Genomic DNA, 23,310 nt, shown 5'->3' on the forward strand with positions numbered 1-23,310 from the left:
TGAATTTGGGGGGATATTTGCGGCAAGGGATTTAGCAATTTTTAAGATATCTCGCATCTCTAAGAAGGTCAATTGAGCAGGGTGCCTGGGTGGCTCAGTTAAGCTCTGACTTTGCCTCAGGTCACCATCTTACAGTTCGTGAGTTCGAGCACCACGTCGAGCTCTCTGCTGTCAGTGCAGAGCCTGCTTTGGATCCTCTGTCTTCCTCTCTGTCTCTGCCCCTCACCCTCTCTCTCTCACACAAAAATAAAATAAACATTAAATTAAAAAGGTTAACTGAGCAATTGTCAAGATTAAATCTCAGCAGTTACTTTCCTTAAATATATTTTAATGATTTGCAATTGACATTATGTTAATTGTCACAAAAGTATTAAATGCATTTAACATTTCTTGTAGGATGTATTTGATATGAATCCAACATACAATCTTCTTAATTTTGGAAAAATTATTTTGAACTTAACTTTAATATATGTGTTAGAGGTGTGAAAGCTAGTATAGTACTGTATTTTAAAATAGTGTCTCTGAAGCAAGGCAGAACTGGGTTTGAAATCTGGCTTTGCTAGTTACCAGTTTGTCACCTTAGAACACAGGGCATAATTTTCCCAATTTGTATTATTTGTAGAATGGAACTGATACTGGTAGTTACACTTCAAGTTTGTGATGATTAAAGGAGAGGATGTATACGGAGAATCATATTGGTGGTGATGAAGCAAATTGTGTTGATGGAATCAACAAATTCTGTTTATGGTATAATTCATATATTCCTAAGAAGTGATCACAGCTAAAGATTGACATATTTAAAGTGAAATATTCAGCTTGGTAACATAGATCCTTATTTGGTAGAACATTTTATTTGTTTCTAGATCATTTATTTATTTTATTGTACAGGTTTGACACCAGCATTGGTCCTTTGGTGTACTCTGACCAGTATTTACAGATTTCAACCAGACTTTCCAGTGAATATATTTATGGCATTGGGGAACATATTCATAAGAGATTTCGTCACGATTTAAACTGGAAAACATGGCCAATTTTTACCCGGGATCAACTTCCCGGTGACGTAAGGAACTCTTTTTTTTTTTTTTATGTAAATAAAATCATTATATTGGAGCAGGTGATAATGTTACCCTATTTGAAGCCATTATTTATTGTATGTCAGTGATACCTAATACAGGAGCTTGTTTACTTCAGGGGTGATGATTTGTAGTAGTCTCAAATTAACTCAAAAAGTAACCAACAGATTTTAGTTCAAATAGGTATATCTATTTTATGAATATTTTCTTTTGATTTGATTTTTGTATTCTGTCATTCCCTTTTCAATCATTCTTATGCTTAAACCAATACATGGCTAGTCATTGAGCTAGAATAATTCTAAACACTTACTGTGTTCTCTATCACTTTGTATGATATGGTGTCTGCCTATTTATTGGACATCATATTGTACATCTATGTCTGCATCTTCCCCTTCCATAACATATGATAATCTTATATAAGTTTATATATTTGCACAGAGGGTTGGTTCCCTTTTTAAATACTGCACCTTGAGGTTCCTTATCATTTGTACAATAAGTCACTGAGAGATAATTTGAACTTTAATCTCATAAGAACTTCTCCCAAACTCCCCCGTGCAGAATTAGTCTTTATTTCTAAACTTTTGTTCATATTTTAGTATGACAGTCACTACAGGTTAGTCTTTGTGTAAATATTTGTATATAATTCTAAGATGAGATTCTTTAGAACAAAGACCATATCATTAAAAAATTATTTTTAGGGGTGCCTGGGTGGCTCAGTCATTTAAGCATTTGACTTTGGCTGAGGTCGTGATTTCATGGCTTGTGTGTTCAAGCCCCTCATCAGGCTCTGTGCTGATAGCTCAGAGCCTGGAGCCTGCTTCAGATTTTGTGTCTCCCTCTCTCTCTGCCCCTCACTCCCACCTCTCTCTCTCTCTCTCTCTCAAAAATTAAATAAACATTAAAAAAAATTTAATATTTTTAATTGATTTATGGTTGCTTTGAGTCAATTGTTAGTGACTTTTAAAATGCCAGTGCTATTTCATTCCCAAAAATGAATAAATGGTGGTTGCTTTAAAGAGCCTCATTTGGTACAGAACTACTACTAATAAAGATTCTACCAGTCTGTTTTTATAGCATCACTATCTGTAATGAACACCTAATAAACACCAGGCTATTTTCCATTCATTCTTTTCTTGGAACCTCCATATCCTATCAGCCAGGAATTCTTTTTTCTTTTGCCTTATAAGTGTATTCCCAATTGTTCTCAGCTATTTCATGTACTCCTTGGTTTATAGCAAATGTAGTGGGGAAGTTCTATAAGGTTGGATGTCATCTTGGAATTCCCTGTCCTGCCTTGGACATAACATGGGCCATAATGAATAAAAGTGCCATTTTCTTAACATGAATGGCTAATTAAAACTCGATCAGATAAAACATAAAGGAAAGTTAAGTAATCTAGTCGTAGTATAATGAATATATTATGTTACATATTTTATATAATAACATATTAATAATCAAAATAGGTTAATTTTTTTGCCACAGTGTTTCATATGGTATGTATAGTAATTAGTATAGAAGTATGAGGAGTAAATTACAGAAACTAATTGGAATATATAAAGGCCACGTTAAATATATAATCTTTTTTACTTTAAATATACTTTAAAATTAATGTTCAAATTTTTGCCTTACAGAATAATAATAATTTATATGGTCATCAGACATTCTTCATGTGCATTGAAGATACTTCTGGAAAGTCATTTGGTGTTTTCTTAATGAACAGCAATGCAATGGGTAAGAGTAATTTATCTGGCAATATATTTAAATGAAATATAACTTGAAATGTTTGAACTGTTCTCTTTATTCCAATCATAGATAATGTATGTCAGAGTAAACTCTATTGGTAATGATTTAGTATATGAAATTATTACAAGCAGAGTTTGTAGTGAGTAAGACAATGGAATTTTACTTATAAGTGTGTCTATTTTGGGGAGAGTATACTATGTTATTATAGTCAGGCACTTTCTTCAGAGCTTTCACAGCAATAGTGAAACACATCCATGGAAAGGAATATTCCCATTCCCACAGCCTCGCTTGTTAAGATAATTTAACATACCACTACAACCAAAAAAAAAAAAAAAGGGAAGTCTATATAATCTAGGGAGAGAAAGAAGAAGATTAATTTTTGAGTTTATCATAATTCAAGTAATGTAGAATGTTTTTTTAAATGTTGTGAGTGTAATACCAATGTATAACATATGAATTAGTGATAATAAAAAGTTCCAAAATTCAACAGTGTCCCAGCTAGAACAGTATATTAAAATGGTTATCCAGGCAATTATTGTCTATGTAGAGAAAAAAAAATTCTGTAGTTTTTTCTTAAAAATTAATGTGAGAATATGATCTTTTAGAGAATCTTCAATTAACACAACTAGTTGAAATGCAATTTCAGAAAACAAAATTTTGTTATAAAAGGACTGATTACCTGGCTATGCAGTTTCCAGGGAGAGATTCTGCCAACATCTATAGAAGGAAACAGCTGTGATTTCCTATCATAAACCTCATAGATGGTGGCGTTCTACTTTTCTTGTATATTCTTCCTATCTTTAGTATCTTATTTTACCTTAGTTATTTAAAAACAGTGCAAAAATGTATGGTTAATATGAAGTACTTAAAATAGACACTGCGGTTATTTTATCACTGTGTATATTTTTACTAGTTATATATGTTTCTCCAATTTAATTTGTAGAAATTTTCATCCAGCCTACTCCAATAGTAACTTACAGAGTTATTGGCGGAATTCTGGACTTTTACATCTTTCTAGGAGATACACCAGAACAAGTAGTTCAACAGTATCAAGAGGTATGTTTTATATCTATTTTAATAAATTAATTTCTACTATACTTTTCTTTCAACCATCATGTCTAATTTTATTTAAGATATCTGGGGCCTCTTAGCTAAATATATTTTTAAATCTTACCATTTTCAGGTATGAGTAGGTGGTTTTTGTTTTTGTCTTTCCTATACAATGATGACTATGTATATTTATATGTCTATATTTCTAATATCAAATTATTTATTGGTTCTAGGCAGCTGAGTTCAGAAGTAGGATTTTTTTGAAATGTTGCATATTGAATCTTTACTTATTCATGACCTACTTTGGTGGGATAAAGCCAAGGAAAGTATTTTCTATTCAAGGCTGAGGATACGCAAGGGTGTGTAGGTCATACACCCCTTTGATAAAAATCCTAGAGGCAAATGAGTTATAAGGAAGACTAGTAAAACTTGCTGTTAATGCATAGTAGGTAAACTCCAGGAAAATTATCTCTGATGCTCAGGCTTAAAACAGAAGATTTTGAAACATAGTGTGAAGTCTTATGTCATCTGTCTAAGCAACTCTTGCTTCCCTATTAAATAATGTCTTCATGTACCTAAGTCTAAGGTGGGTCTTAGAGAGACAAGGAATCCAGGGGTACCCTGAGTCTACTTCTAAAATATAATTCTGTATTTCTTTTATATAATTCTTTTATATAATTGTTCTCCTGTGACTGTTGGTACATAATTCTTGGTGTTAGTATGGAAAAATAAATTATTTTTATTGGCCTAAGATTTATGGATTATGTCTATTTTTAAAATCTTGTTTTATTGATGTGTATTTTGATATACATTTCTCATTTGCTAAAATGATCTTTTTTTTAATTTTTTTTTAATGTTTTATTTATTTTTGAGACAGTGAAAGACAGAGCATGAACAGGGGAGGGTCAGAGAGAGGGAGACACAGAATCTGAAACAGGCTCCAGGCTCTGAGCTGTCAGCACAGAGCCCGACGCGGGGCTCGAACTCAAAGACTGCGAGATCATGACCTGAGCCGAAGTCGGCCGCTTAACCGACTGAGCCACCCAGGCGCCCCTAAAATGATCTTAAAGGAGAAGTAATTACTATCAAAAACTTTTCTTTAGTTAGGATCCAAATGTCTGATATGAGAGTAGGTAGAGTTTTACACAATTAAATAATTTACAGTGTCTAACAATTCCCAAATTGCTATTGATAAATATGAACTTCAGAAAAGGATACAAAATTTACAATCTATAATACTAAATTATAATTACAATGTTAGGCTGGCCTTTATACAACTTTGCATATGGTTACCACACCACCAAAACTGTGGATAGCACATTTTTAAAAAAGAATTTGACATTGGATTTGTGAAATACCAGCTAGGATTGTTGTCTGTTACATGCTGAGTACAGTCTGTGGTCAACAGGAATTGAGTCTGAGTTATGCATGGCGTATGAATGCAGCATACATTTAGTATAGTAGTGCACTTGCTTTAAATCATTTTATGGGCAGTCTTCCAAAGGCATGTATTTAAGCAATAAGATACAATAGTTGTGTAGAATGTAATATAGTTAATCAGTGCATTTAAATGAGGTACAAGCTATGTAGAGAGTAGGCAAAAGAAACTTTATTGTTTGAAGAAAAACAATTTTTTTTTCTGTATAAGCTAACACTCTTGAGGTCTCAATATGTTAAAATATAAAGCAATTCATTTGACTGGTGAATAGTTTTAAAAACAATGTTTCTGTATAAAGTGTAATATAAATAATATGTGAGCTAATATAACATATAATAATATTTTACATACTTTTATGAAAAATTATGTTACATGTGTATACTACACACACAAAGAAATTTCAATTATATGTCCAAATCTATAATGAAATGTAGTGAAACATAAGATGTTTGTGAAATGAGATGAAAAATGCTAACTTTTTCAATTTTTATACTATTTTATTTTTAAAATAAATTTAATGTTTAAATTGAATAGAATATTTAACCCAATATAAGTAACTTAAAAATTGTTACATTGTAGTTTTTATGCATATATGATAGAGAAATCATGGAATGTGTGTGTATGTGTATGCCTAAATTAAAAAAAATCATTATGCCAAAAAGGTTATTATACTATACTATACTATAACTTAACACTCAGTTTTAGTTAAAACAATTTACTATTACTTACACTTGGATTTCCACGTATTTCCAAAGTCATGTCCTCTTGTTGTGATGACACACTAATTTATAATAAAATTCTAACATAAAATCCAGAACGCATCTTAGAATGCAGGTAACACTTTGTTCAAAATATGTAATTTAAGTTAAATAAATATCAGAGGTATTAGAATAATAAGCATATTAATAATAATTTCAATGTTCTTTATTGAAATTAATCAAATATCCATTTACTTGAAGCTTGTTGGACGACCGGCAATGCCAGTATATTGGAGTCTTGGATTCCAGCTGAGTCGCTGGAATTATAAGTCACTTGATGTAGTGAAAGAAGTGGTAAAAAGAAATCGGGATGCTGGCATACCATTTGTAAGTGGGATGAAGGGTTTATGGGGTTACATACCAAGTTAAATATTGTCACATAATAATAAATGTAATTGTCAGCATTACACATGATATTATACTATGTAATATAAATGTGGATTATTAAGATGTGTTTTAATGATAAAGTATATTTTAAATCTATACACAAGGCCAGGTCTACTTGAGATTTTAAGAACTATTTATTATTTATACTAGAATACATGTTTAACTGTGAACATCATATTCAGTTTTTTAAAATAGATTATTTTTTACTGCCTATATACTTTTTAATGTATGTTATGTAGCATATAGGCTTTGTTTTCTATACAATGATTTCTGTATATAAAATATAGTACTTATTCAGTGATCATCACTGAAAAAATGTGAATAATCACTTAATGTTTTTGTATTTTAGAATTAGAAAAATTAGTTTATAACTATTTCATGGTTTTTAGTAAAATAAAAGAGATCTAAGTTCATTTACCTTTTAATCATTATATTTATAAAGCATTGGGCTTAAAGGTTGAAGTGATTAGAGTCCTTTCAGTACTATTTATTGAAATATACTCTACTAATTTTCAGGATACACAGGTCACTGATATTGACTACATGGAAGCAAAGAAAGACTTTACTTATGATAAAGTTGCATTTAAAGGCCTCCCTGAATTTGTTCAAGATTTGCACGACCATGGACAGAAATATGTCATCATCTTGGTAATGACATTATGTATTAATATGTTTTTAGTATTTACTTATTTGTAACTTAATATATTTTCTATAGTTTCTTCTTTCTATTATTAGGATCCCGCAATTTCCATAAATAAGCTAAGCAATGGAATGGCATATGCCACCTATGAGAGGGGAAATGCAAAACATGTGTGGGTAAATGATTCAGATGGGACTACAGCAATTATTGGCGAGGTAAATTATGATATTCATTAAAGTTGTGTTGCTTAGATTTTCTGTTGTGTAATGACAGTTTTCGTAAGTGTGTGTGTGTGTGTGTGTGTGTGTGTGTGTGTGTGTGTGTATTTACTTTCAAATATGGACTTGGTGTTTTAATTGTGTAAAGAAATTTTAGAGAGGAAATATTCCAAAATTTCTATCTCTAAAACCGTTTTAGTAAGAAGACATAGATTTCAATGCTATACACAATTAAAACAAAACTAACAAAATATAATTAGATTATAACAAAAATTCTGATATTTTGATGTAAAATAAATACTTCTATAAATTGAGTACTTTTGTACTGGATACTAAATTTTATGATTTGTATTTAATCCTCACAGTAAAATAATGAGATACATACCTATAATTAGAATTTTACTTTATAGGTGAAAAAAGTGAATTTGAGATAGGTATAGTAACTTCCCTAATATCACAGAGCTAATGAAGAACAGAGTTATGAAAATGACTAGTTCCCAAATGCATATTCTTAACCAGAACACATATTTTTTTGAAGACAACTTTCTAAGACATATCAAAAACTATAAAGTCTAGATACACTAACTTGGTAATTCCACTTCTGTAATTTAGTCAAAGGAAATAAAGTAAGAGATAATGTCAGTATATAAAAAACATGTATTATAGCATTATTTACTGTAATGAAGATATACTAGCCATCACTTTTTATTGAATTCATCAATATCAAAATTTCTGGTGAAAGTCTTATTCAAATAATTATGAGCTCCATCAGAAACAAAAGCTGAATTTCTTCCCATAATTCCTATTAATATCTCACAGAATATACCCTGTTAAACCTACTCCATTTGCTGTGAACAGATTGGATAGCCAATAGTCATATTTTTGGATATAAAACAGTATTATTTTTTTCATTCATCTGAAACTGAATTTCTCTTGTCTGTCATTACTTTAAGTAATGAGCAGATAATTTGAAGAAGTATAAAAAGACAGCATAGTATGTGTAGTGTCTAATAGCCTGGACTCAGATATGTGATTGCTGTGTTTGGATTCCTTCTGTACCACTTATTAGCGGTGTGATCTTGAAAAATGTATTTAGTTTCTCTGTTTATCACTTCTTTCATCTGTAAAGTGGGTTTAATTATAATGACTAACTCATCTGTAAAGCAGTGATTAAAAAAATACCCATCTTATGTAGTTCTAGTGAAGATTAAATGAGCTAGTAATTATAAAAATGCTCGGAACATTACCCAGCACAAAATAAATGTCATATTCTCATTTATTAAATAAATAATAAATACACAAGGAGTTTTTTTGCTTGAATTTCTTGGAAACAAATGCTTTTGGAAATTAAACCGTGTACTTTTTTTTATTCAGACAATGAATACATTGTCTAGTTTTTATTTGTTTTTAACCTAACCCATTCGTATGCTAAGAAATAAATTTAGTTGCAAAATAGCAGTTTAATCCTATGTTCTTATATTTTTGCCTTCCTAAATGCCTTATGCTCTCTCTCTCTACTTTACTCTCATTATATGCATTTTATTTTATTTTTTAAAACATTTTAAAATAGGTCTAAGATTATTATACATATAGATGGTGCATGGATCACATAAACCTTAAGAAGTACAATATTATAACTTTAATGCTTTTTTACTATTCTTATCTACTCAATAACCTTGAGTTATCATTTATTTATTTTTCCTTTTATATATGTATATATATGAATGATCTATTCTTTCAGGTGTGGCCAGGATTAACAGTATACCCTGATTTTACTAATCCAAACTGCATAGATTGGTGGGCAGATGAATGCAGCATTTTCCATCAAGAAGTGAAATATGATGGACTTTGGATTGTAAGTAGCTATTTTAAATCACTAATTTTAGACAATTAGCATAGAATTATTTTTCTATAAATAATTATTGTTATTATAATAAATAAATAAAATATATAAAATAATTATAAAGTTGACAAGGTAAATTTTGTAATCATTTGAACATGAAATTTAAAAATTTTATAATATTTTTCTAGAATGTATAAATTCATACCTGTCATGTTCCTGGGTTAGAAAAGAATCTTAAGTAAAAACTGCAAATTGCAAGTTTTCTTCTTCAGTGATACACTTTATAGAATAAATTCCATTTCTATCAGTAAGATGCCATATTTTTATGACTAACAATTTATGTTTGAAAACAGCAAGATTTGGAGGTAAGTAGTGCAATTTTAAAAACATTTATTATAGTCTACAGTATTCAAGCGATTGCAGCACTATGGATACATAATAACATATCACTAACCCTTAGAAACTCTCTTTTTTTAAAAACAAGCTTTTTTTAAAAAAAAGCATATTTATTTATTTTGCTAGAGACAGAGTGAGAGTGCATGTATGCATGTGCATGTGCATGCGAGTGGTGGAGGGGCAAAGAGAGAGGGAGAGAGAGGATCCAAGTAAGCTCTGCACCATCAGCACAGAGCCAGCCCTACGTGGGACTCAAACTCAGGAACCCTGAGATCATGACCTGAGTTGAAATCAACAGCTGGACGCTCAATCAACTGAGCCACCCAGGCACCCCTAGAAACTTTCTTTTTAGTAAATTATGGAGTAAAACAAATCAAAATTGAAATAGGTTAAATGTTTTATTTCAAGATAAACAACAACAGCAACAACCAAAATCCTAGATTATTGGTAAAGCTATTAAAGGGAAATGCTAATGTTTGAAAATTTCTTTGGATGAAGTTTTGTATCTGTAGCTATTGATTACTTATTTCTGGGTTTACCATATAGAATGATTTAGTGTCTTTTGTTATGGAAACTGCAACCATATTTGGTGAGTGAAACTACTTGGTGACCCCAGAATTCTATGTTCCAGGGGAAAAAAGAAGTCTAATAAACTTGAATACAGAGGAACATCAGAGATTTTGTTCAAAGTTATTACAACTGCACAGAATTTTAGAAGGAGATAATGGATGTCTTAGGGACATCCATGTCTTTGTTGAGTTACACAATAGCTCTACTTTCATGAAGTGCTCATTATTTATTCAGTGATTATTTAATCAATTACTTAGTTAAGTGTATATTTTGCACCATCAGTATATCAGGTATGTTGTGGAGAATACAAAGAGGAAAATTATGTTTTTAGCTGACAACATGGAACTGAGTTAGAGGTTAGCATACTCTTCAGGATTCTTAAGAATAGAATGAAAATGGAGAGGCTTTAGTTATTAGACACAAAATTAGTGAGGTCACAATAATACCTAGCAGGCTATAGAAATAACAAAAAAATTTGCACTCCATTCTTGGTTTTGTTTTTAATTCCAGCTCCAATTTCAGTTGTATTAGTTAAGTTAAAATGTTCGGGTTTTTGTTTCTGCTAATGAAATAATTTGAGTCCATTGGAGCACAGTTACAGTATAACTGATACTTTAGGAATAGTGAAAGAGAATCTGACTGTGCTGTAGAAAGAGAATACTTCATTTCCTATATCCATTGAACACAAATACAGTACCTGATTCAACTCCAAAGAGAGGGAGGGCAGGGAAGGGGAGGAGCATCTGAGAAAGGTGGAGTTGTTCTCCTCCTAATACATAAGCATTTGACAAAGCTTAAAAAACAAAACAAAACGCAATATAATCAGTATAATTTCAAAGCTCACTAAACATCACTGAATTAATTTATATGATGTATAAGCAATGGTTATTCTGCTTCCAGCTTTTACTTGAATAACTATCAAATCCTACTGATAAAAGTGTTTCCTTAATTCTTTCATTTTCTTCAGATTATTCTGATAGAATGAATGTACAATAAAACAAAGTATTCTTATTTAACTGAAAACATTTTATTTTTTTGTCAAATTTAAAATTAGTGTCATCATTTCCTAGATTTATAATTTAAATGCCAAGCTAATGTTTTTGAATTTTAATTTTAAATATTAAAATCACTCTGGAAAACAATATGAGCATAATTTTCATTGAAAAATAGATTTTTGTATATAGACATATAATATACTTGAATTATCTTTTTTGCAACATTCTTGAGATAATTTCCTAATACTTGAGAAATAAGAGACTAATGCATTTGGTATAATAAAGACTGAAGCTGTAATTTCAAAATAAATGTACGCAGTCGGTATTTTTAAAATTCAAAGATCACTTCCACTTTCTCTGAACAAATATATATATTGTCGTGATCGTGTTGTTATTATGATTTCATTCTTAAAAATCTAATAAGCAGAATTTTTCCATAAAGAAGCTCAACAATTTAATACATAGTTCTAGGAAACTTAAAATTCAGTGACAAACTTAAAATTCAGTGAATTATTTTTAGAATTCTTTGAAAAATGGGGCTATTTTTATGTAGACTTAGTTTAAATATGAAGTGATGAAATTATGAAATACCAAGATTTTTTTTAAATGTTTTATTTTAAAAAGTTGCCAAACTTTTGTACACAATTTTCAATGGATTTTAAAGAAAAGAACTTTCAGAAACATCCCTAAAAATGGCATTGACAATTCCTAGGAATAATCATTACTCGATTTGGGATGGTTTGAATGGTACTTGAATATCTGTAGGTATACTTATTACTATCAATTCACTGAGGCCTTTGCCTTGCGACTTCCACTGCTTTCAACCTGCTGATTGTAATATTAAAAATACTAATTGAGTTGATTTTTAAATGACACTAAATACATGTAGCATCATTTAAATAATTTATAGACATTAGAGAAAAATACTTTCAGAATTTTCAAAAGTGCAAATATACAAAATACATTAAAAGAGATATAAATAAATTCTATTACATTATGTGTAGTATGTTTAATTAATAACAAATCTTTCCAAGTAGGTAGGATATTTTAAAAATAAATTATCAAATAGCAAATATTGTGTTTATTGTAAAATATGGTTACAATCATGTAAAAGTGTCTTTTTTCCCTTTAATAGATGAATACATTTATCTTCTTGAGTACAGAGACTCCTTTCCCTTATATTGTGAACTGGTGAAATCAAACATTTGATTTACTCTTATTTACATGGTTGTATGATAAAATAATTAATTTTATCTTAATTTTTATTTAAATTCCAGTTAACATACAGTATAATATTAATGATTAAACAAATATTTTTGATCAATTTTTTCATGTGAAATAAATTAATTTCTTTAAAAATTATGTTTATTCTTAAGTTACATAAATTATGTCTATTTTGAGCAAATGCTGGAAGAACTTGTGAATTTTATTTCAATTTGCAAGTACATAATTCTAATAAAATAACATAAATTTCATAGTTAAATGTTTTGCTTTGTATTTTCTCAAGAATAATTATACATATAAGATGCTAAATAGTTTAGAAAAAGTTAAAATTTAATAATGCAACTTGATTCCCAATTATGAATGTCAGCAGTTGAAATTGTTTTTAAATTTAATTTGGTTCATGGATTCATGAAGAAAAAGTGCTTAGGTTCATCTAAAATTATTGGCGGCCCAACTATAGTATCTCTTTGTATTAATTTTACTAGACATAGGAAAATCAAATTGAATATAACATTCCAGGTAATTTCAATAAAGTAACCCCAATACTGTAGAATAACTGCATAATTTTTCTTCTTTGTGGCTATTAAGAAAATATTTGGAGCCTGGGTGGCTCGGTCGATTAAGTGTCCAACTTCATCTAGGCTCATGATGTCATGACTCAGTTCCACTAGTTAGTTCAAGCCCCGTATCAGGCTCTGTGCTGACAGCTCAGAGCCTGGAGCCTGCTTCAGATTCTGTGTCCCCCTCTCTCTGCCCCTCTCCCACTCATGCTCTGTCTCTCTGTCTCTCTCTCTCTCTCAAAAAAAAACCATGAAATAAAATAAATATTAAAAACTTTTTTAAAGAGAAAATATTTGGGAAATGAAAACATTTACCTTTTAATGATGAAAAATTTATTTTGCAACTTTAATGTTTCACATTGATTCCATCTGGGCATGATGTGTATGGAAGAAAAAAAGAGTAATAAAGAAAATTTATTCCTTCTGAAGAAAAACAATATTAACAAGGGACTTGACCGAGTATGAAGTCTTTGTGAGAGCAGAGACTGCATATTATAGACATGTGGGAAATAAGCTTCAAAAATGTGTGGAAATCCTACAATGCAATTAACAGAGAAGGAAAAAGAAATAGATTATTTTTTGAGCATGTGTAGTGTGATATATAATTTTATATATATTATCTTTTTAGTTCAAAGCCTTTATTTTTTAAAAGTAATGGTCACAAACTAGTATGTGGCAAGATACTATTGCGGCTTACATTTACACGGCAAAAAATCTATAAACACATCCCCACAATTCTGCCTCCAAGAGATGTTTAGGTCACTCGTTCTTATAATGTGGTCCAGCTGCCCTAGGGTTCCCTGAGACTGTTCAAGGGGTTAAGTAAGGTCATAACTATTTTCATTTAATGCTAAAATGCTATTTACCTATTTCACTTTCACTCTCTCATGAGAGTGTAGGAATGAAGGGCTATACAAAACATGCTGTGCCTCGCGGCTGGCAGTGCACATCACAGAAACTAGATAAATGTCAGGTAAGATGAGCAAACGATGGTGCATAAATGAATGTGCCAGAAGTGTGGCACAATGGTGGACTCACCTTGAGAAAATTGATACAACTACTTGGAAAAGACAGTTGCTTAATACTTATAATGTTATTAATATTTTATAGGTATAATTAAAACTAGGTAAGTTAAATACATTTTTGTTATATACAATCCCTGAATCCCATACAAGATACCTCTGTTATCACTTAAAATCTGCTGTTCTTCATTTTATATCCATTTAGGACATGAATGAAGTTTCCAGTTTTGTTCAAGGTTCAAAAAAAGGATGCAATGACAATAAACTGAATTATCCACCTTTTACTCCTGGTAAATTTTATTTGGTTATTTACTTACCATTAACTAAGAATAATTTTCCTGGTAAATTCTAGCATATATTTCTATATCACAAACGTTTATAAAATTTTGAGTCCCTGAAATCAATGCGTTTTGTCTGTTTTTGTGTTACTTTTGGGCTAAAATTTTTATGCTTAAGAAAAGAAGAATGATTTTAAATTTTGGGAAAGATTATTGATTTCTCTTTATTACTGATAAACTGCCCATGATCAAATAATTAATGAAAAGAAACACAATTTGTTTGAAATTATAATTTAAATGATCAACTTCTTTCCATGAGCCTTATGCAGTAATTTGTGCAGTTTTTAGAATGAACCTAATGGGAATAGTTACATGTCACATATTCTAAAAAATAAGTTTTTCACCATTAAAAGTGGGTAAAAAATACAACCAAAGAAAGATTTGCTCTTAGGGGAGAATAGACAGCAATAAGTACATCTGAAGATGACAGTAATTATTGCAACACCACATAAGCCTGTAAGTTGAAGCACAATAAAAAACCTGAAAAGCAGGGATTTGGATGGTTTGTAATTGTGTAACAGATGTACATATATAAAATTAAATTATATTTAAATAAACTAACCTAGAAAGCGTTAAAAGGGTATATATATTTGTGTGACGTATAATACAAATAGGTATATATATGTGTACTTAAGGATTATGAAGCTTAAAATGGAAACTCTCTCTTAAGAAACATTTCTTATATATTTTTTCTAAGATATTCTTGACAAACTCATGTATTCCAAAACAATTTGCATGGATGCTGTGCAGTACTGGGGGAAACAGTATGATGTTCACAGCCTCTATGGATACAGCATGGCTATAGCCACAGAGAAGTAAGTGCAGTTTCATTCAGAAACCTCTTTCATACTTATTGTCTAGAAATATGTTGTAATACACTAATATAGTTGGAAAAGAGCAAGAGTAAGAAGGCAAAGAAAGATAGTATTTTCATGGTGTCAGTACTTCTACTAATCTTCATGAATTTGGAACTTAGTTCATCAAGAACTATGTGGTGTATGTATTTAACTGTGGTCCTTTTTTAATTCATAGATTTAAAGTACGCTTCAAAATTTTGATTCACTTTGCTATCTCTGAATATAATTATGTTCTAAGCAATTATGTTCTACACAATTGGCCTGAGAGAGTGGTGCTTCTAGAGTAGGTCTTTTTAAAATCAAGGGTTTCAATTAAAATGTAGTTTTCTATCTAGTATCTCACAAAGTAACTTTCTAATGCTGTGTGTACTTGGATGCAAAAAAATAACAAGTTACAAAACAAAGGAAGGGGATAATCTTACCCTGATTGCCTATTCTTTCTCAAGTATTATATAAGAACCTACAATGCAATAGTCAATAAAACCCAGATCCTGACCTCAATAATTTTTTAATCTTTTTCAGAATTAAATAAATATGATTAAATTTAAAGACACACCTACATTTGTCTAGTCCCAAAACATACCATGGTATCTCAACTCTTATACATTATCTTCATAGAGTTTGGTTACTTCACTTTTTAAACTCAGTAGAGCATTTATATATTGAAGTGTATAAATAAATTCTAGAAGGAAATAGCAACACTATAGTTCAGTGTTATAAAGATATTAATATAGAAAAACCACCTGAGAATACCATTATATCTTTTTACTAAGGTAGTCTGGATAAGTTTATATACTAAATCAAACTTTGTATCTTTCCTGAATATTTCCTATTTATAGAAAAAATTATCAGTAATACTCAGGTACCAAATAGACGTGAGATAAATAATGCTAGTAGTTGTGGATAGTAAACTTTTAGATACAAACAAAATAAAATGCCTCTCAAATATGTAACTTTCATCCCAACATTGCGTGCTAATATTTGAAAATACAGACATTAATACATCATTAGCATCATTGCATCTCAAAACTTTGTAGACAGTTCAAGTTCAGATTACTACATTTCAGGTTAAAAAAGGATTTCAGTGAGTTTAAACCATATATTTTAAAAACAAGTGTTGAGTGGATACAAAAAGTATGTTTATTTAATTTCGTAAAGGAAATCAAAGTCTGATTTCCTTTCCCTGATTGGAATGTTTTTAAGTAAACATTGGTAGATAAATACAAAATTTGTACGAAAGGTCGATAAAAAGTTATTTAAAAATAAATCTGATTTATTCATTTGCTTTTACTTTTAGAGCCATAGAGAAAGTTTTCCCTAATAAGAGAAGCTTCATTCTCACCCGGTCAACTTTTGCTGGGTCTGGAAGCTATGCTGCACACTGGCTAGGGGACAACACTGCTTCATGGGAGCAAATGGAATGGTCTATCACAGGAATGCTAGAGTTCAATTTATTTGGAATGCCATTGGTAAGCAATTTCATACAGTGTCATTTATATTAGCTGTGCATGACTTTTAATTTTGTAATGTGATCTTAATAATCTTCAATAAAATGATTAAATGTATGTTACAGAAAAATCCAATCTTTATTCTTAGGGAATTTATGAAAGAAAAGAATATAGGTGGTATCTATAACATTCTAGCCATTAGAATGAGAAATGGGAATAAATAAAATCCAAGGAACTCAAAATAATACATGAAACAAATATCAATATAAACAAAGCAAAGGAAAAGCTTTTATAAAGTAAATAAAGCCCCAGATAAGATGGTAGGGAAAAATCCAAATATAGTGGTAATAAAGACAAATGTCAGAAGTCTAAATATCTTTCAATACTAGATTGTCAGTTTAAGATAAAAACCAATAAAGCTGTTTCCTGTATTTAAAAGAAAAAAATAAGAGATAAAAAATAAAGACAGAGATAAGTCTCAAATTTTAAAAGCAGAGAAAATCTGTTCCAGGCAACTCTGGATATATAGAGTCTAATCAGTCTTTATATCAAATAAAAAATGTATGCAGTGTTGATAATTGAACGTTAAAGAGAGCCACTACATAAAAAAATAATGTAAAATATGTTAGGAAATTATAGTGATTCATTTTTTCTTTCTTTCATTATGCACAAAACAAAATGAAAACCTGAGAAACGTAAGAGAAGACCATGGGGGAGGGGAAGGAAAAAAAAAAAAGTTAGAGAGGGAGGGAGCCAAACCATAAGAGACTCTTAAAAACTGACAACAATCTGAGGGTTGATGGGCGGTGGTAGGGAGGGGTGGGTGGGTGATGGGTACTGAGGAGGGCACCTGTTGAGATGAGCACTGGGTGTTGTATGGAAACCAATTTGAGAATAAATTTCATATTAAAAAAAAACCCAACCAAATAACAACAAAAATCACACACGTGCGTGCGCGCGCACACACACACTCAAGAGTCTTGACTTGGGAAATTAAAAAACGCATTTTAAAATGATTCATTAGTCAAAAAACAAACTGAATGGAAAAAGAGGGGGGGAATAAATCCTTAGAACTGAGTGCTAGCAATTATACTTAATATCAAAACTATAAGTTGTCAACTAAATTTGTTTTAGAGGAAAACTTACAGCCTTAACTGCTTAGATTAAAAACAAAGAAAGGCTGAATATTAATGAGTAAAGTGCATTAATTAAGAAAATGGAAAAAACAAAGTAGAATAAACCTAAAGAAAGAAGTAAGGAATGAAAATAAGAGAAGACATTAATGCAGGGAAGCAAAGTTTCCAGAGAAAAATTAATAATATGAAATTACAAAGATGACTTTGGAAATTTGAATAAAATAGATTTTTGGCAAATTTTGTCTAAAAAAGGTTGAAAGAAATAAGCAATGTTACAATGTATTTTAAGATAAAGTGTTAATTTATTATAGCAAGTAATTAATACACAGTTACCAGGAGTAAATATTAAAAGTAAATGTAGGATAGTTTTGAGAAAATTTTAAGTAGCTAAATTAAATACATGCCATGTTCATAGATAATAAAGCTTAATATATTAGAAATATACATTCTCCCCAAACTATTATCCAACATTAGTGATATTCCAATTTAAACTATAAAGTGAGTTTGGGGAACATAAAAGATTCTTTAAACTTCATGTGGAGACAATACAATGTAAAGAAGTAGAAAAGAGCACAAGGATTCACCCTATCCAATAAAACAGTAATATAGCACAATTCTTGACTCTGTATATTCAAAGAGAATAATATGGCATAATATGGAATAGGCTCATGCATTAATGAAATGCATTAACTGATTGCACTATCACTATAAATCAGTGAGGAAAGTATCAAATATTCATATGTGAAGTATCATTTATTCATAATAAAATAAAATGGGTCCATGACTTACACTTCACACAAAAATCAATCCCAGATAGATTAAAGAGCTATGTATGAAAAGTAAGCTTTAGAGGCGCCTGGGTGGCTCAGTCGGTTAAGCGTCCGACCAGCTCAGGTCACGATCTCGCGGTTCATGAGTTTGAGCCCCGCATCGGGCTCTGGGCTGATGGCTCAGAGCCTGGAACCTGCTTCCAATTCTGTGCCTCCCTCTCTCTCTGACCCTCCCCCGTTCATGCTCTGTCTCTCTCTGTCTCAAAAATAAATAAATGTTAAAAAAAAATTTTTTAAAAAGAAAAGTAAACTTTAAACATATTAGAAAAACATATGAGTAACTGTGATGTTGGGTTAGAGGTATAATTTCCTAAACAAATCACAGAAGGCACAAATAATAAAGAAATATAAATTTTACTGTAACAAAATAAAAACTTTTGTTCATTAAAAGACTATTTTAAAAGTTAAAATGGGGGCGCCTGGGTGGCTCAGTGGGTTAAGCGTCTGACTTCAGCTCAGGTCACGATCTCGCGGTCCGTGAGTTCGAGCCCCACGTCGGGCTCTGGGCTGATGGCTCAGAGCCTGGAGCCTGTTTCCGATTCTGTGTCTCCCTCTCTCTCTGCCCCTCCCCTGTTCATGCTCTGTCTCTCTCTGTCCCAAAAATAAATAAACGTTAAAAAAAATTTTTTTTAAAAAGTTAAAATGACATGTTCAATTCATATAGTCAATAAATGACTAATACTCAATTTAAACTACCTACTGTAATTTGTAGAAGGTAAAACAATGGAAAAATTAGCAAAGGTTGTAAACAGGTAATTCTGTAGGAAGAGAAACCAATATGGACTCAGTAAGAATATGAAAAAGTTCCCAACTTCCATAGTAATCAGAGAAATACAAGTTAAAATTTTAGTGAGGTATACATATCATATATATAGGTGGCAAAAATTAAAAGTCGAAATATAACAGGAATTGACAAGAAATGGAACAAAGGAAATTTTCGTGTACTGTGACTGTGCTTACTAATGGTTACAGCCGGTTTTGATTAAACAATGTGCATTTCCAATAAACCAGAGAAATAATCTTGAAAATATTTGTATATATAAACGTATATATAATACCATACAGTAAAGGTAAATATATGTGTGTGTGTGTGTGTGTGTGTGTATGTATATATATACATATATTTCCATAGAATATTACTCACAAAAAAGCCACAAATAAGTTTGATAGGAACATTTTTCATAGTCATGAGATCCCATATGATAGAAAACTAGAACCACATTAACGTAAGTGAATCTCACAACAATAGTACCTTGAGAAAAAAATGAAATGCAATGTCATTCGTACAGTCTGCCATTTATATAAAGTTAATAAACATGCAAAAAATACTATATTTTGTTTATGGATATTTACATACTATTTAGAAAAATAAAGAAATGGCTGTAAACATTTAAATAAATGTAAACATACTAAATTAAGGATAAGAGTTTTCCTGGAGGGTCCTTAAAGGAAGAGAAATGAAATTTTAATGGCTACATGTTAGACACCATTTTTTTTACTATTTTACTATTACAGTAATATATTATAAATGGAAAAAATCAGATCATGGGAGGAGAGTTTTGGATTAAGAAACAACACATTTTAATAATATAAATTCACACTATACATTAACAATGATTAGATCAAAGGAGAAAATAAATACATGAGACTAAATAAAGAGACAGTGAAAAAAAGTGTAAAATGATGCAATTAGAGGCAAATAAATAGCAAAAATGGAAAATAAAAAACTAAGTTAAGGAAGAATATATGAAGACAGTAAAATAAAGATTGTAAGTAATGCAGGTTAATCTGTTGAGGCATAAAATGTGATGCCCTAGGCAAATTTGAGACTCTTTACACTATGAATGATAGATATATTTGTTATTTAGGTTGGAGCGGACATCTGTGGATTTGTGGTTAATACCACAGAAGAGCTTTGCAGGAGGTGGATGCAACTTGGGGCCTTTTATCCATTTTCCAGGAACCATAATGGTGATATATATGAGGTAAATTCCTTTTCTTCTCCATGTTTTGAAATAAAACCTTATTCTAGTTTTAGCAATGTACTTAAATTTATATCTGTAGAAGAAAGGGGCTGAAAGTTTGTAGCATAATTTTTAAAGAGGAGTTAGAAGTTCCCTTCTCAAGGCCTATAAATATTTTGTATATTTAAAAAATGGTCAAATAAAGGAATCGTGAAATGTAATGGGGTCACAACATAAATATCTTATTTAAGCATAAAGCATATACAAGGAAATTAGATCACTTTAACTTAAAATAACTTAATACTTAAAATTAAAGCCAAAGGGTTTTGAGTCTAGATTCTTGGATTCCAACAATGTAAATTCCAGGTAATTTTTCTTTCATAAAAAATACAAGGTAATATTAAGGATTTACAGTTTTTGTTTCATTAAAGAAACACAAGAAGTTCAAGACACTGTAAAAGTAGTTTGAGTCCAGAGTCTTTCCATAATAAGTAAAACTGGAATGACAGCTTGGGAAAAAATAAAACTAACACTTACCGTATGTATCTGAACTGGTGGGAGTTGATATATAAGGACATACTGAAGTACCAGCCCTGTGAATTCAGCATGCTCTGGGCTTTCAGAAACATATTTCTCAGAGAAACTGGGAAAATTAGGTGAGACCATTAAGTCAATTAAGTGCATGTTAAGAAATGATTCATTGTTTACACACTAGTTACACATAGGGCCTTAATTCTGTTTGAGAAGAGGGACAACCACTCAGAGCTCAGCCTGGAAGAAGGTATGACAGAACAAAAGTAAGAGGTATAAATTGGAGATTAGTCATTACCTAATCTACTGAGACATGCTTTCAAGAAATTTGTGCTCATGGGGAATACTGATATGAATTATATTACACTGTGTTAATTTCTGACCCCAAAAAGCAGTTGCTGAGACAGACATGATAGAGATTTATTAGTGAAAAACTTGTGAAGGATAAAGGGGAGGGAGAGGAGAAAATAGAGAGAGCCTTCACATCACAATTGGGGTCTGAATCTGGTGAAGATGAAGGCAAGGAAAGCGGGTTTTTAAAGAGAGTCACACACTGCAGCCCAATTCTAAGGAAGTTTCCACTCAGCCCAGTGGTGAGTCCTCAATGCAAAGATGACCTTGGAAATGTCCTGTGTTTTCTATGAACGGGCCTGAATAGTACTCCCACCATGATCATTGATTAGCTGGGAGCAGCCGAAGGGAAATGTCTTCAGAGTAAACATGATGGTGAATCAAGGGAGGCAGCAGCTGGTGCCCTCAGTATAATTTTGCTACCCATAACAGGAGATCTAAGCAGGTTTGCTCATATCACTGCACCTAGACTAAGAGAGTCCACTGATCCAGCGTGGGCTTAGCAGGAAAGCTGTCCTTCAGGTTACAAGCTGTCCTTCAGCTACAAGAGCCGGCCAAGCTGCTCTGTTCCCTGTATCTCTGGGCCAGTAGACTACCTGGGCTTTTTTTCCTAATGGCAAGGACAAGGCACAAGGCAGTAAGTCCTCAGGCAAGCACATTTCAAGCCTTTACATGAATGGGTCGCATGTTACTAAAACTCCATTGGCCAAAGTATGTCACTTAGCTGAGCACAAAGTCAAGTGCACTTGATGGGAAATACACTCCATTTTATTGGTAGGGATTTCAGAGTTATACAGCAAAGGTTGGAGGTACAGGAAGCATGAAAATTGGAGCCAATAATGCAGTCTACCACAAATAATATAGGTGAAAATTCTTCGTTAAAATATTTTTTCATCTCTAATATATAAAAATGAAAAATGCCCAGTTTAAAATAAAGTTTAATTAAAACATATCCAAATAAAAATATAAAAACTAAAAATATATATACTTTATATATACAAAGTATATAAAAATATACTTTGATGATGAAAGAGGAACAATTTCAAATTTTCATACACCAACTAAAATGTATATAATTTGCATTTCAAAAATAGCTTAAATGCTTCTCTTTAATTTTCATTCACATTTTAGCGTTTTTAATGTCAATTTCCTTTTTATTCCATAGCATCAGGATCCAGCATTTTTTGGACAGAATTCTCTTTTGGTTAATTCATCAAGGCACTATTTGAATATTCGCTATACCTTATTACCTTTCCTATATACTCTGTTTTACAAAGCCCATAAGTTTGGAGAAACAGTAGCTCGGCCAGTTCTTCATGAGTGAGTACTACGTTCAAGAATTTTAATTTTTTCAAATTATATGAGACATATATTGAAAAATTAATGGAGATTAATCAAGATGTCAAATGGATTTCTGCTTTTTTTTATATTCATATAAATCATTTGATGAACTGTGGAATAACATTAGTAAATAAATATGGTTAATTTAATTAATTGGACAAGATTAAGTTAGAAATGTGGGAATTAAATAGATCTTAAAAGAAAAAATATATAGAAAATATATTGGGTAAATTATATTAGCAATATTAAATATGCAGTTATTGAAAACTTATTATGTATTGTCAAAATCATCTGAGTATATAGATCAAGAGTACAGTATAGTCACAGAGCAATGAATTGTGTTTGCCTTTGTATATTTTGAGCAAAGCAGGACCTTTCCTCAAGAAATGACTTTCGAATCCATATCAAAACACGAATTTTTTAACGAAAAATTTTAAAGGAAGAAAGTCGTGTATGAAAGATTTCTGGTACTTTACAAACCTATCTTAGAGGGGAAAATGAATTAAACAGAATAGTTGTTTATTACAGATAACAGATAACCTTATCATGTATGATAGATTTTTTTGAGCCCAGATGAACTAATTTCCTCCCACCTTC

The 23,310-nt window shown here is 31.0% G+C and overlaps 1 protein-coding gene across 1 annotated transcript in view; it reads left to right on the top strand.

Moving 5' to 3' along the window:
- SI (sucrase-isomaltase) overlaps positions 1–23,310 on the top strand; it is a 98,977-nt gene that overhangs the window by 11,204 nt on the left and 64,463 nt on the right. Inside the window, exons 7-18 of the mRNA XM_007086237.2 lie at positions 889–1,060; positions 2,705–2,804; positions 3,760–3,872; positions 6,264–6,389; positions 6,966–7,097; positions 7,185–7,304; positions 9,049–9,162; positions 14,123–14,207; positions 14,953–15,070; positions 16,410–16,581; positions 20,395–20,511; positions 22,538–22,692. Of these exons, the coding sequence (XP_007086299.2) occupies positions 889–1,060; positions 2,705–2,804; positions 3,760–3,872; positions 6,264–6,389; positions 6,966–7,097; positions 7,185–7,304; positions 9,049–9,162; positions 14,123–14,207; positions 14,953–15,070; positions 16,410–16,581; positions 20,395–20,511; positions 22,538–22,692 (1,524 nt within the window). The remainder of the gene's footprint in view (positions 1–888; positions 1,061–2,704; positions 2,805–3,759; positions 3,873–6,263; positions 6,390–6,965; positions 7,098–7,184; positions 7,305–9,048; positions 9,163–14,122; positions 14,208–14,952; positions 15,071–16,409; positions 16,582–20,394; positions 20,512–22,537; positions 22,693–23,310) is intronic.

This window comes from Panthera tigris, chromosome C2 (genome assembly GCF_018350195.1).
Source record: "Panthera tigris isolate Pti1 chromosome C2, P.tigris_Pti1_mat1.1, whole genome shotgun sequence".
Taxonomy (NCBI): Eukaryota; Metazoa; Chordata; class Mammalia; order Carnivora; family Felidae; genus Panthera; species Panthera tigris.